Raw genomic sequence first — 15,626 nt, forward strand, 5'->3', positions numbered from 1 at the left:
TGAGATGTGCTGGCACAGAGAACCAGGCTGAAACATAATTCTAACTGAATTTGTTTATTTTCCTATTTTTGTTGAAATCCTGTAATACTTCGACTAGGCATATTAATTTTGCTTCTGGCAAGGATGCTGAAATTATTCAACTGAATTATGCATAAGTTGTTCCTTAACAAGATGTAATGGTTTGTTTGATCTGATGTGACCCTTACCCCTTGGAGTTTTACTTTCCCTAGTGCCAAAGCGGGATGGTAAACAGAGAGGCTCTAAAGGTCTCTAAGAGATTCAGTAAACAGATAGATTGTTGCTTGGCACCAGCATGCAGTGCCAGTGGTAGTTATTGCAGATAATACATGGGATTGGCCTTGTTATTGGAAACACTGACTTTCATGTGAACCTGTAATTCTGTTTATTTATTTCTTTTTTATGAGGTACTGTGTGCTGTGTTACAGTGATTATATTACATTAAGACAAATCAGCACAAATAAGAATTTATAATTGAAATACTGTCCATTGTTTAGTGTTGTGATTAGCGTTGCTGCAACCAGTGATAAGCATCTTAGGTGTGCTAGCTAAATATTATACTCAAGTAAATTATCATCTATGCAACAGTGCTTGATCTTGATTCTGATGGTGACTAGTTTTTTGTTGAACCCCCTTATTGCAATGATTTGTTCCATATGATCATAGAAAGCTCTTTTGTAGCTGTGTGGTATACCTTATCCTGTCCAGGTAAGTAAAATAATTCCCTTGTTAGAAATAATGAATTAATCCTCCCAACATACAAAGTGGAGTCATTTTGCTGAACTGAGTGCTTATTGGCTGTGCTGCAGTATTCCATCCTATACTGCTTTCCATCTTGCCTGTTACAATACACCCCTCATTTCTCGGTCGTCCCTAGGCAGCACAGGCACTAATGGGTTAATGCAGTCTTCCCTTTAGGAGGCAGGATAGCAAACAAAAAAGAACAAGCTAGGTTCCGTCCCCCTGACTGCCCTCCCTCTTCCCTGCATTAGCCCCACCTCTGGCAGTTTTTTGCTATCCTGCTTCCTGGAGGCAGGAGTCTGGGGAGCTGTGCTCCCTTCAACTTATTTTCCTTTTATTCTGTTATTCCTTTTACTAATTTTTACTTTATTTTCAGGTCATCTTTATTATTATTATGCCTTTTTTTACTTTTCACTTAATTTCTTTGGATTATTTTCTCAGTTTTTTCAAGCACCCCTCCTACCAGGACTAATGGTGCAACACATTCTTCCCCAAGGTATGCTTCTATGCTGCCAGGGACCCTACCCTCCGCTCCCACTACTACTAATGGCAGGCTTCTACGCTGCCAATACCAGGGGGCATAAGAGGGGACAAAAAGGCATGCTGCAGCGCTGCCTCTGTGTCTCAAAGCAAGGGGACTCGGTCCACAGGGTATGCTGTAGCGCTACCTGAACCGTCCCCAAAAGCTGGCTCACGGCTAAGACATGCTGCAGCGCTGTCACGGAAGCCAATAATCCATCCCCACAGCCACCTGAGTGCACGGCGGCCGTTTCTCCCGACAAGGCGCTACTATTTTTCAAATTTGGCGCCATTCTTCCCCTTCGCTGAGGAGCGCCAACCGGAAGACGCGACTCACATCAGCGCACTTCCGCCTGAGCGCTAGACAGGGGAATTACAGCGAGCGGCCCAGCTCTCAGCCATAAACGCGGCGAGGGGTCTTTTGCACAGGGCAGAGGAAGCGCATCAGGCATTCCAAGGCCCCATACTCTTAAGGTACGGTTGGCACAGCACCTCCTTATCTATATTTTGGCTTTACTCAATCTTTTCTCCTAACACTGAACAGCCTAACATGGCGTCTGAGACATCTAACTCCCCCAGACTAGAAACAGGGGACCCTACCAGACCCATAGAAACAACTCAGGGTACGGGCAAACGGCAGCATAAACGCACCAAGCCCAAGGAACATGCTCAAGACAGCAAACGGAGCAAACTCACCCCTCCACATACAGAAAGCCTGTCTGATATACCTGATTGGTTTAAACCCTTCCAAACCACTTTATTGGGTATCTCTTCCTCACTTGAAAAGCTGTCCACAGTACAGCCCACTCACCAAAGTGTTACATCAGACAAAGCCACTACAGCCGGCCCAACAACCAGCACATTACCAGGCCCTGTACAACTAGAAACAGAGGCCTACACCTCAGATGAAGAGAACCCAGCTTTTAGTGACGCAGAAAGTATAGACCCAGTCACACATTCATCTGATTTATCCCAGAGGTCCCAGTCAGAGGCAGTTAATGTCCTACTTACGGACATGTTTCAAACTCTGGGTATTCAGGAAGAGGTGAAGGAGCAAAAGACACTAGATAAACTATTTGGTTCAGCTCACCGACACCAAAAACACTTCCCAGTACATGAGACAGTAGAAGAGCTCATTAAAAAAGAGTGGAAAACACCGGATCGCAGATTAGCTAAAGACAAAAGAGTTGACACTCTCTACCCATTTGACCAAACACACAAAGACTTGTGGGACAACATCCCTAAGGTGGACGCACCAGTAGCTAGACTGGCCAAACGCACCACCATCCCATTAGAAGACGGAACGTCTTTTCGGGATCCCATGGACAGGAAGACTGAAAGTCTACTCAAAAACATATTTTCCTCCACTAATACAGCTTTCAAACCTACGGTAGCCGCAGCCTGTGTGTCGCGCACAGCAGTCTTATGGCTTGAAGAAGCCATCGATGCAACCGCAGATGAATCATTCGACATGCATAGCCAGCTGTCAAAGATACTCAACGCTGTCCACTTCCTTTGTGATTCCTCCATGGACACATTACAGCTACTAGCCAAGACTTCGGCCATGTCCATCGGAGCCAGACGGGCTCTATGGATGAAAACCTGGAGTGCCGACCCAGCCTCAAAGAAAAACCTGGTAGCCCTCCCCTTTACAGGGGCCTCACTGTTTGGTCCAGAGCTAGACTCAATAATTAACAAAATTACAGGCGGAAAAAGTAATTTCCTTCCTCAGGACAAGAAAACACGCCCAAGCGGCCCTCAACCTAAGCGGCCTTTTCGTTCCAATAGCTACACCGGTCGTTCCCCCCAACGTTCTAGACCACAGAACACATATTCGGGACCCACAAAGGCCTACCGGCCCTTTAAGAAACCAAACTGGAACACACAGAGACGTCCCTTCAAGGGAACCTCAGACAAACCTCAGGACGCATGAAGGCCAAGCCCTTCCCGGGAGGCAGGAGGCAGTAGGGGGCCGCCTCCTACGTTTCAGGGAGGCATGGCTGACCACTACCACAGACAAATGGGTCCATCAACTCGTTTCTTCGGGTTACAGGATCCAATTCCACCACTCCCCCCCAGCAAGTTTCTACAATCAAATATGCCTCCCACAGCGCAAAAGAGACTCGCACTCAAGCAGGCCATAAACAACATGATAATTTCCAAAGCGATTATACCGGTCCCACCGTCAGAAAAGAAAACAGGTTTTTACTCAAACCTCTTCCTCGTTCCAAAAAAGGACGGGTCATTCAGACCTGTCCTAGATCTGAAGGCCTTAAACAGATTCCTACGCTCCGTCATAGCCAATGTACAGCAAGGGGATTTCTTCACGTCCATCGATCTTCGGGACGCTTACCTACACATCCCGATACACCGAGATCATCAAAAATATCTGAGGTTTGCATTCGCGGGAAGACATTTCCAGTTTCAGGCACTACCCTTTGGTCTGGCCACGGCCCCACGGGTTTTCACAAAGGTGATGGCAGCCTTAGTGGCCTACATGAGACAACAAGGACTGCACATTCTCCCCTATCTGGACGATCTATTGCTCAGAGCCCCGTCCCACTCCCGATCACTGGCCGGGACCAAAAAATGCATAAGCACTCTAGAAGCACATGGGTGGCAAATTCACCACAAAAAAAGTACCTTAATCCCTACGCAATCCATCGTCTTCCTCGGCGTACACTTCGACTCAAACCAGCACACGGTCTCCCTTCCTACGGAAAAACAATTATGCCTCAAGGTGGCAACTCAACAAGCCATCGACGCAAGGTCAATCACCGCAAGAACTTGCATGAGACTACTCGGTCTTATGACCTCAACCATAGAAGTAGTCCCATTTGCCCAGTTTCACATGCGGCCCCTGCAGCTGGACTTCCTCAGACAATGGGCAAGACTCCAGCACGACCTCAGAAGGCCAATACTTCTGTCACAACAAACAAAGGACTCTCTACATTGGTGGCTCCAACCCAAGAATCTCCTAGCAGGCAGAACCTGCTCATTCACCGATTGGGCTGTCATCACAACAGACGCCAGTCTACTCGGTTGGGGCGGCGTCTACGGCCACAGAACAGTGCAAGGACAATGGTCCCCACAGGAGGCAAGACTGCATATCAATTTGTTAGAAATTCGGGCAGTATTTCTTTCCATCATCCACTGGGCGCACCTACTGCACGGACGCCCAGTGAAGATCCAGTCAGACAACGCCACCACAGTGGCCTATATAAATCACCAGGGCGGTACAAAGAGCCGCGCCTCTTGGAAGGAAGTATCGCGACTACTCCAATGGGCAGAAGACAACCACTCCCACCTCACAGCGGTGTACATTCCAGGCCATCTCAACTGGGAAGCAGATTTCCTCAGCCGAAACTTTGTAGATCCAGGAGAGTGGTCCCTGAACAAGGCGGTTTTCCAGCAACTTATACGCCGCTGGGGGACACCGCAGGTAGACCTGATGGCCTCCCGGTTCAATCACCAGGTCCCTCACTATTGCACCAGATACCGAGACCCAAAGGCATTTGCAATCGACGCAATGACCACGCCTTGGGAATTCACACTAGTGTACATCTTTCCACCCATCCCCATGATCCACCCGGTTCTCCGCAGACTCCTACAATTCCAGACAACAGCCATCGTCCTCACTCCATTCTGGCCACGAAGACCGTGGTTCTCCGACCTCCAAGCACTAGCAATTGCTCCGCCTTGGAGACTCCCCTTGAGACCGGACCTCCTACACCAGAGCGGACTATTCCACCCTGGGCTGGAAAACCTGGCTCTCACGGCATGGCTATTGAGACCACCATCTGGTCACAGAAGGGTTTCTCCGACAAGGTAACATCCACGCTTCTGAAAGCTCGTAAGCCAACTACGGTCGCATCCTACCATCGGATTTGGAATACCTTCCTCACACGGTGCACAGAGACGCAACGTAACTCTTCCAAATGCCATATCCCTTCATTACTGGACTTCCTCCAAGGAGGCCTGGACAAAGGCCTGGGAGTCAACTCCCTTAAAGTGCAAGTGTCCGCTCTCTCGCTACTATTTCAGGACCAACTCGCACTACACCCAGATGTCAGGACATTCCTGCAGGCGGCAACTCACATCAAGCCTCCATACAAGAGCCCAATTCCCCCATGGGACTTGAACCTATTGCTCCGCACCCTCCAGAGTGCGTCCTTCGAACCATTAGCTACAATTGACCTCAAGCTCCTAACCTGGAAGGTAGTTTTCCTGGTGGCAATCTCCTCCGCCAGGCGAATCTCAGAATTGGGGGCCTTATCCTACAAAACACCGTACTGTATTTTCCATGAGGACAAAGTGGTACTTAGAACCCTACCCACATTTCTGCCTAAGGTCACCTCAGCCTTTCACCTTAACCAGGAGATTGTTCTCCCATCTCTCTGCCCCAAGCCATCATCGCCACAAGAACACCTACTCCACAACCTAGATGTGGTAAGGGCACTAAAGTTCTATATCCATAGGACAAGGGACTTCCGCAAGTCGGACTCATTGTTTGTTCTCTACGGGGCACAACACAAGGGTGCTAAAGCTTCCAAAGCATCCATCGCCCGCTGGATCAAAAGCTTGATCACTGCAGCCTACCGGGACAAGGGTCTACCCATCCCATTCAAAACTTCAGCTCACACTACCAGAGCAATCAGCACTTCCTGGGCACTGGCCAACGCAGCGTCTGCTGAACAGTTATGTAAAGCTGCTACGTGGTCTTCTATCCACACCTTCACGAAGTTCTACAAGTTCCATGTGTTCTCGTCCGCCGAAGCAGCCTTCGGTCGCAAAGTTCTCCAAGCCGCGGTGAAGCCATAACACTCACCCTCAGTTGCCATGTTAGAGCACCTATACACTGTTGTTGTTTGTTTTCCAAGGTTATTCTGTTCCTACTTCCGCTCTCTTTTCCCACCCACTATTACTGCTTTGGGACGAACCCATTAGTGCCTGTGCTGCCTAGGGACGACCGAGAAAAGAGGATTTGTATACTCACCGATAAAGCCTTTTCTCGGAGTCCCGTCACGGCAGCACAGGGAGTCCCACCCTATCTATCTCTAATATTAGCTGTGCTAGCCGGAACTGCCAGAGGTGGGGCTAATGCAGGGAAGAGGGAGGGCAGTCAGGGGGACGGAACCTAGCCTGTTCTTTTTTGTTTGCTATCCTGCCTCCTAAAGGGAAGACTGCATTAACCCATTAGTGCCTGTGCTGCCGTGACGGGACTCCGAGAAAAGGCTTTATCGGTGAGTATACAAATCCTCTTTTTGACATGAGCGCATTCAGTTGGGCTTATGTAAATAAAGTGCATAAACACTATCTGAAGTGCCACAAAAAATGTTTTTTTTTAATTATTACACAGACATGCCTGATTCCACAGATTAAAAGGAAACCATGATAGTCTGTCTTTGCTTTTGCTGGGACTTCCATTGTGAAGTGTTGCACAAATTCCCTGGAAAGCAGTGAAACTTTAATTCCCAGAACCCATTACTTCACCATGGAACAAGGTGAGGGATGAGTTGGATCACCTTGTGAGTCTAAAGGGGAGGTGGGAAAATGGTCCCTGCAATCACAGACAGACTATTATGGTTTTGTTTCAATCTGTGGAAATGTCTTTGTATGTTTATTTTTGAAAGTTCATATAGTGTCTATGCAACTTTTTTTTCATAAATCCAACTGAATGAACTTGTGTTAAAGGAAGAGATGATATATTTTCCCTGACCAAGCTGACCAAATGGACTGATCCAAATGTGTGACCAATAGGGGCTGATGTACTAATCCACGAATCCGAATCCCGAATGGGTAAATTGTTGCGACTTTTTCGTAGCCATTACGATTTGCTCGTATATTGTTGCGACTTTTTCGTATTGAGCGCTCATAAACGGCGGGCAAACCTTTGCGACTTTGCATGATTTTGGAAGCCTCCCATAGGACTCAATGGCACTCTGCAGCTCCAACCTGGCCCAAGGAAAGTCACAATACTGAAGCTTGAATGAATCCGAAACTTTCGTACTCGGCGCAACGGCTACGAAAAAGTCGCAACAATTTACGAGCAAGTCATAATGGCTATGAAAATTGCAACAATTTACAAGCAAGTCGTAATGGCTACGAAAAAGTCGCGACAATTTACGGAAAAATCGCAAAATACCGATCATTACAAAAAAAACGCATTCGGACGCTTTTCGGACGTTCATGGATTAGTAAATGTGCCCCTTAGTAGATTAAATTAAATATACACAATTCCTATAAAATGTTTTTGATTGAGGACTGCATGCATGAATGGATTTGGTACTTGGCCAATTGTAAGTTTTTCCCAGCCCAATAAATATCCCATTGAGCCAGAAAAAATATCATTTTGGTTTTGTAATGGGCCAGTGATCTGCTTGTGTGAAGGCAGCATCTGGATATTGAGGGCAAGTAGAAGACTAGATTTTCCTGACAAAAAGTCTGTGTGAATCTCTTTAGCCCTAATTCTCTCTCTGTCTCTGTAATCACAAGGGAAGCGCCGCGTGACGCACTGCAAAGGTAGGATTCACTTGCCAATGCTCATACTCTCTCTGGGCAGCACTGTTGCCAAGGTGATCGGAGCTTCATTACAAAAATACCTTTAGTGCCATAATGGCACGCAGCTGTTTTGCAGTCACCCCTGCCATCCTAATTATAACTGTAGGGTCCAAAAGGATAACATTTTCATATTTTCCTTAAAGCATTTAAGGGGTGATTGTCTATTTTACACATTTCTTCCAAAAAAAAATATATATATATATATCGATTGTTCTATGCATTTTTTCCCTTCTTTGCTACACACCCAAAAAAAAATCCTTAATCAAATGGCTGTTTGATCTTGGCAAATGAAAGCCAGTGCTTACCCAGGGAGCTGTATCTGTAGCATACCCCTGTGCATAGAAAGCTGGCTTCTGAAATGTAGTCGGTAGTACAGTGTGTGGATAGCCTGCACAGTTTGCTTTGCTAGTGTGTCATTCTAATGAACAAATAGCACGCATTAAAGCCTACCTTTTATAATCCTAAGCAACTGTGTGTTCAAAGCTAGCTGTCATATATAGCCTCAGCTCCCTTGCAAATTCCCTGCTTGTTCCACGTTCAAATGCAAGGTCTTGCATATAATTTTATAACATTGCTTTTATTTATTTTGCTCCTTACTAGTATGTACACCTGTTCTTTTTGGCTTTTAATTGAAACAAGCCCAGCAGTGCTTAATTATGCCATACTGTTAACTAGGGAGTTACGCATAGCCCTCTCTGATGTATATAGCACCGTTTAGAGTATAAAAGAAGGCAGAAAAGTAGTCCTGACTCAGTGATTGACTGTGCTACATAGTATTGCAATATAGTCAGTACTGGTGCGGTCCATGCTCAATGCTGACTTTAGACCAACACCGGGCAAGGTTATTTGACATTTTCAGAGCCACAAGTGAGTACTGCTTGGTAGCAGCATTATTTCTATCTGGTGACAGCTGACTGGTGCTCTTAGATGTAGCCATATCACATGCTAGTATTTTGTTGGGTCCCAACCTTACATTTTGTTAGTTACACCTATATAAAAATGTGACAAATGTGGTAATGAAAATGTTGGTAAAGCAAAGGAGAAAGCAAGAGACTCGCATAATTTCAATAAAATCTCTTTTGCTAAAGCAAATAACAATGAGCAATGTTTTATGTCATAGTTGCCGGTTTGTCAGGCTCCAGTCACCACAGGCCATAACAAAGTAAATGCAGGTCAGGGAAATGTAACATGTAACTTCCAATTCATATAAATGGGAAAAGACACTCCTTTTGGCAAATGCTGGCATTTCAGATGTTATTAAATCAGAAACGGCAGCTTCAGCATGTGTGGAAGGGCATTTTAACTGCTCAGGTTTTCTCAGAGTAAGGCTGTGGGGAAAACACTGCATATGCTATAGACCAGTCATGTTGCTCACTAACCCCTTGGATGTTTCTCTCAGTGCCCCCAAAGCAGGTAGTTAATTTTGAATTCGTGACTTGGTGGCAAGTTTTGGTTGAATAAAAACAAGATTTACTACCAAATAAAGCCCCCTGTAAGCTGATAGTGTGCATAGAGGCTGTCTAATAGCCAATCTTAGCCCTTATTTGGCACCTCCATGAACTTTTATGATGCTTGTGTTGCTCTCCAAGTCTACATTTGACTGTGGCTTACAAGTAAGAAAGGTTGGGGATGCCTGCTATAGACTATCATATTTGTGCTAATTACTGTTGGGTGGGATACTGCTGTTGTTAGTGCAGGTATGGTCTTGTGGGGTGGCCCATGTATTAACTATTTCTTAATAAGGTATACTTTGTCTTTGAAAGGTGTTAATTCTGTCAGATAGACAGAAAGATAGACATACTATTTAATAGCTGTATCCCTTTAAAAAAAAAAAAAACCCATAATGCTGTCAGAGTGTGCTTCCCTGAATTTATATATATCAAACAAGTCCTAAAAGTAGTTGACAATAACTAAAACAAATTGAACAAAAATTATTGTATTTACTAGGTGAATGGTGCTCTCAGTATTTGGTGTGACCCCCTTGTGCAGCAATAACTGCAACTTAACGTTTGTGGTAACTGTAAATCAAGTCACACAGAACAGCTTCAGCTCTTAAATGTTGGTGAGTTTCCTCACACGAACTGCTCTTTAGGTCTTTCCACAATATTTCAATTGGAATAAGATCAGGACTTTGACTTGGCCATTTCAGAACATTCACTTTATTCTTCTTTAACCATTCTTTGGTAGAATGACTTGTGTATTTAGTGCCAGCAGCCTCGGGGTTATTTCCCTATGCAGTAAGCCTTTGCAATCAAAATAAAAAGGATCAATCTCCCTAAGCCCATATTATTGCTCTGACAGGTTCTGCAGAACCCCCACACTTCTGCTGGCACCATGTCATTGGTTTGATAGAGCCATGGCTGTCACACTAAGGTTAACATGTGAAGAGCACCTTTTCATGTTGTTCTTTAGTGTGAATATCATGGTTTTATCAGATCACTGAGAACAGGGGGTCTGCAACACAGTTCTGTGTTGATGACTGCCACTGTGTAAGCAAGAGAATGAATGCTGCCATGCCATAGATGTTTTTTTGCAATAGGGCTTTTGCTGCCACCCCCAGTTCCTACCCTCTCCATTTAATAGCTGAGGAGCAGATCACTCACAACCTTCAGTAATCCGGTTATTGGTGGGAGGGAGCTATGGAGGATTTTCTTGTGCTTAGATGCTCACTTAATGCCACAAAGGCAGGATTTTATACCTTAACAGGAAACAGTTCTTATAATTGATAGGAGTTCTGAGCACACAGTGTGGCTACAGATTCAGCCCAGAGAGGGTTTTGCTATTTTAAGGTCAGTGTGGACTGTATACTATATAAGGGTATTTCTTTTTATTGTAAGTTTGGCTTCTTTGCCAGCTGGTTCTCCCATGGTACCTGGGGCATATACCCAAAGCTATATTTTGCAGCATGGTCAGCACAGTCATTGTAGGAGTAGTGCATGATATGACTGGGGGCTCTGATCTGCACCTGCTCAGATTCATGCTCTGAATGTCATCAGGTGGGAAGAGTAAATAATGTATATGTTTTCTTTTGGAATATGATGGTAGCTAAGCACACGCATAGCTGCAGGAAATATGTGGCTTAGAGAGCAGGCTTGGCAAGCAGACAAATGCTTCTCTTTAACTTAAGTAAGTAAGCTGTTGCGAAGAGGCTCCCTTGTTTAATACAAACAGTTCCGCACTTGGCTGAGACATATTGGCTTTCATTGAAAGCTATAAATGTAGTGGTATGTAATTCCTCAAATATACTGGTGGGGTAGATCTAAAATGAGTGTTGCCAGTCCACTTCAGCCCAAATAATCCAATGTTCATCAGTAAAACCATTGCATACATTTAATCAGGATAAGCAGTGTTTGTTTAGTTGTAGCCTGTGCATTGTAGAGACAGCCCTGCAGTTACAGAGCTCCTAGCTTGCCTTCTCTGTGCTCCTGCATTCAGAAACGTGTCTGTGAAATGTGCAGTGATATCTGCCAGCAGGACTTTCAATCTGTGTCAGACTGGCCTGCTGAGATTATAAGGGAGTGTGATTTTCTTTTCTTCCTTCCAAGTATCCACTTATACTTGCCCTTCTTTGTAAACATGTATTCTTTCCTTCAGTTCAAATCTGCACTGAGCAGTTGTGCTTTACCTTCTCTCAGGACTTAAAATTGCATAGCAAAATCCAAGTCTAGCACACAGATTGAACTCTGACAGGTATAAGATATTTTGTAATGGGAAGAAATATCCATTTTTATTAATTGTTACTTGTGTACTTCCATTTCTCCGTGTGGCTTTTCATCAATTCTACCTAGTAACTGTGCAGATTTTGCTGGCTCCCCAACTGCTTGACTCCTTTAAGAACAAGATGGAATCCACTGAGAACCTCATGGAGCTGGATGAGCAAACCATTTCTGAGAGTGGACAAGTGTCGTCCGATTCTCCGAAGCCCCCTACCCTCCCATTGGTTAAAAGTCCAAGCCAAACCAATCTCCCTTTCCCTAGGTCCCCTAGCTTTAAAAGCCCCAAGTCCCCTGGCAGTTATTTCCAGCTTTGCTATTAATGATAATAGTCTGTTTCTTTTAAATGCTATAGAACAGAATCGCCTTACTACTGCAGCATAGCCCTTATGCTTGTCATTGTATAAGTAATCTTTTATTTGTGTTGTGTTCATGGTTTAATGAAGGCATGTTACACAATACATTTTGTGTTCATTTATGTGCATGTGGATGTTACTAATTGCATTAAAGAGCTCTGAAAATTCTGGTTGCAGACTTGTGTATTTTTTCCAATTTTATGTTGCATTTTAATTTGCTTGGTACATGAGAAATTTTATTTATGTCTGCTAAAATTTTTATTCAGATTGTCATACAGATAATTACTAACTGGAGATGTCCCTGAGATAATGGTATGCATTTGTCACTTAAAAATAAATTAAGAACTATTGTATCTTGTATTTATTTAATTTTTTTGTTTGTTTTAGAGGAAGGCTATGTAAAAATGTTCCTGAGAGGACGTCCTGTTACTATGTATATGCCCAAAGAGCAAGTGGAAACTTACAGTTTAGAGGCAAAAGGTGAACTGCCAGCTAAAAAGCTTAAACTGGAATGGGTGTATCCTCTCATTAATAATTTGTCTATGGTAATAATCATCTTGACACTAATGAGTTCCAGGTATTTTAGAAGAATGAAATAAGGTTTAGTTTAGTAGCACTGACCTAAGACTCACAAGACACTAGCTAAAATTATGGGAAATAGTAAATACAGTGTCGCCTTGTTTCAGGGCATAGTTCTCATATGGGTTAGTTAAATACATGTGGAGAAGCCAAACGTAGAATATAAACCTATAAACCTGTACCTATAAACCTAGCATTTAAAGTTTGTAACCTAGACCCAGTAATATAATGCTTTATAACTCTAGAAGAACTGGTAAAAAAAAAATGATAACTGTAAGTTTTACTACCTAAATAGCATTGGTAAGTGATCCTTGGGCTCTATATAGTTTGTTTTCAAGATCAATACATTTAATTATGAAATGCACTGGGCAATATCCAGTTAAGTCTATAGATTCATTTCAGCTTACTCACTGTTCAGCAATATTGAGCTTTATGTGATGACTCTTCTACCTGCCAGTGGAATTTCTCCTTAATTAACAATCCAGATATGGCTACCGGGGACGGGACTGCCGCAGCAACTTGTACCTTTTGCCTACAGGAGAAACTGTATATTTTATAGCTTCCGTAGTGGTGTTATATAATGTTGAAGAGCAGCTGCAAAGACATTACACTGGCCACACCGATGACGTTAAGTGGTAAGTCCTACTGAATACTATTAAATCAATATCGGCTATTTTGCTTCTGGTGCAGGCCTTAACACTTTCTGGTGCATCATTGCTTTTCTAATTGAGGCTAATTAGACAGATGCATAAATTGAAACTGGTTATTTGATACTGTCAACACTGACGCTCCCTGTGGCACTTAAATGAATATCAGCCTGTTAAACAGATGCCAGGCACTGAGTCATGTCATATGCTTGATTCAAGTGCATATGTATTTTTTATAACCTCTCAGAAGTATGGGTTTAATTATTAATTACCATGCTGACTCCTACATGCTGACTCAAACATGTTCTTCTTGCAGCCTCGCTGTCCATCCAGATAAAATTACTATAGCGACAGGCCAGGTTGCTGGTACATCAAAGGATGGGAAAGTAAGTGATACTTTTTTTTTTTAAATGAACTCAAAAAAAGTTCTAAAACTCACAATGAAATAATCCATATGATCTCCATCAAGCTGTAGTGTTTCACAAACAGAACATGAACGTGCAGGTCTTTAATATGGGTATGGGATCCCTTATCTGGAAACCTGTTATCCAGAAAACTCTGAATTACAGGAAGGTCATTTCCCATAGAGTATATTTTAAGCAAATAATTTGAATTTATTTAAAAATGATTACATTTTTCTCTGTAATAATAAAACAGCGCCTCGTACTTGATCTTAACTAAGATAGAATTGATCCATATTGGAGACAAAACAATCCTATCCGGTTTAATTAATATTTAAATGACATTTAGCAGACTTACGGAAATCCAAATTACGGAAAGATCCCTTGTTCAGTAAACCCTGGTCCCTCTGGATAATATATCCTGTATGTAGTAATATGTATGCAAACAGTTCATTGGCTTGTTAGAACAGCAGATAGGTGCTTTGGTAGGGTACATACTCCTAAAGCTCAATGAAAATTGCCATACTGGTTTTTGGGTGTTTGAACCCGTTAAATTGTTTTTTAGAGGCCTTTGATACACAGTAATGTGGCATCTTGAAGAAGGGTGCCTAAAGATGCAATTTGGTCACTCTTTGTTACAACACACTAATGTTAATAAAGATGTAATAGTTACCCAGTGTTGCATAAGTATTGTATTACACTTCAGGAACACAACTTTAGTTTATATAAACCAGCTGCTATGTAGCCATGGGGGTAGCCATTCAAAGGAGAAAAGACACAGGTTACTTAGTAGATAACAGATAAAATCTCATTATAGTCTACAAAGCTTATCTGTTATCTGGTATGTAACCTGTGCCTTTTTTCCAGCTGGAATAGCTGCCTCTATAGCTACATAGCAGCTGGTTTATATAAACTATAGTAGTGTTCCTGAAGCAAATACAGCAGTTGAACCAGTGCTGGGCAACAGTAAATTATATTTAATTACTTTAAAACAATTAAATTTTTTTGGTGTAACTGTTCCTTTAATGCATCATGTAATTGATTTTATTATATTCTGCCTGTTTGTACTGAAGTGTGTTCAGAACTGTGTTTTATTTCAGTAAGTTTCATTGTGTTTTTTTGGTGGTGGAACTCCCAAAAATTCAGTTAGTTTAAAAGTGGCATATAGATGTAGTACATGCAAGTTCATTTTTAAACACACAAAAAGAACCATCCATGTGTGGCCTTTATAAAGGCAGTTATTAATGAGTTTGTTTTGGGTAATCATTGCTACAATTATATTTTTATTAAGCTTATAGCTCCCTCTTGTGGTACCATAGGTATGGCACAAATGCTCAAAGGCATGTTAATCTGAAAAGAAGGGCGCGCTCCCTGGTGTAATAAGTTCACATTAATTTATTAGTATTAAGTTTTTATGTTGACATCACATTACTTAACGTGTTTATTTGTTTAACTGACTAGTTTGTTAATTCTATTTCTAGCAATTGCCACCACATGTTCGCATTTGGGATTCTGTGACACTAAATACCTTGCATGTTATTGGAATGGGCTTCTTTGATCGTGCTGTTACCTGTGTTGCTTTCTCTAAATCTGTAAGTATTTAATTCAGATTGGGTGTTAAAGAAGGGTCAGACTGGTCTAACAGGGGATCTCCTGGTGGGTTATGCCCCCATTGGGCCTCAAGACAATTTCCATCAGCCTATCCTTATTTTCCTTATTTCCACAGTGGGCCCAGAGTGTTGAGCCCAGAGTGTTGTTTGGTGGATGTAGGACCCAGTTAAGCATTAGGCTGTATAATACCAGAGATACAGTATCTTGGTGGTTTGGCAAAATTATTTTAAACAGCAAGGTCTTTTGTTTTCATATTGTTTCCTGCCTAGAAATGTGTTTTAATATAAATTTAGGTATAGGTGTAATCAACATTTAATTACAGGACCGTCTGCCTGATGGAATCATTAATAAATGTACTGGCCAATTATAAATGATAGTAATGGTGACCAAAGAGCAGATATGCTTCTCTGTACACAGAGCTTTAACCATATAATAAAGCTTTAATCACATGGAAGGCCATTTTTCCTTTGTGTATCACAT

The 15,626-nt window shown here is 42.7% G+C and overlaps 1 protein-coding gene across 7 annotated transcripts in view; it reads left to right on the top strand.

The window, feature by feature from the left end:
* eml2 (echinoderm microtubule associated protein like 2) overlaps positions 1–15,626 on the top strand; it is a 62,861-nt gene that overhangs the window by 23,920 nt on the left and 23,315 nt on the right. For 4 of the 7 annotated variants that reach the window (XM_031892388.1, XM_031892390.1, XM_012969164.3 and 1 more), the window contains 5 exons: positions 7,774–7,800; positions 12,296–12,425; positions 12,973–13,122; positions 13,451–13,520; positions 15,017–15,127. In XM_031892388.1, coding sequence (XP_031748248.1) covers positions 7,774–7,800; positions 12,296–12,425; positions 12,973–13,122; positions 13,451–13,520; positions 15,017–15,127 — 488 coding nt within the window. The remainder of the gene's footprint in view (positions 1–7,773; positions 7,801–12,295; positions 12,426–12,972; positions 13,123–13,450; positions 13,521–15,016; positions 15,128–15,626) is intronic. The other 3 variants (XM_031892389.1, XM_002936583.5, XM_004917169.4) reach the window with 1 other exon arrangement.

Source organism: Xenopus tropicalis, chromosome 8 (assembly GCF_000004195.4).
Source record: "Xenopus tropicalis strain Nigerian chromosome 8, UCB_Xtro_10.0, whole genome shotgun sequence".
Lineage (NCBI taxonomy): Eukaryota > Metazoa > Chordata > Amphibia > Anura > Pipidae > Xenopus > Xenopus tropicalis.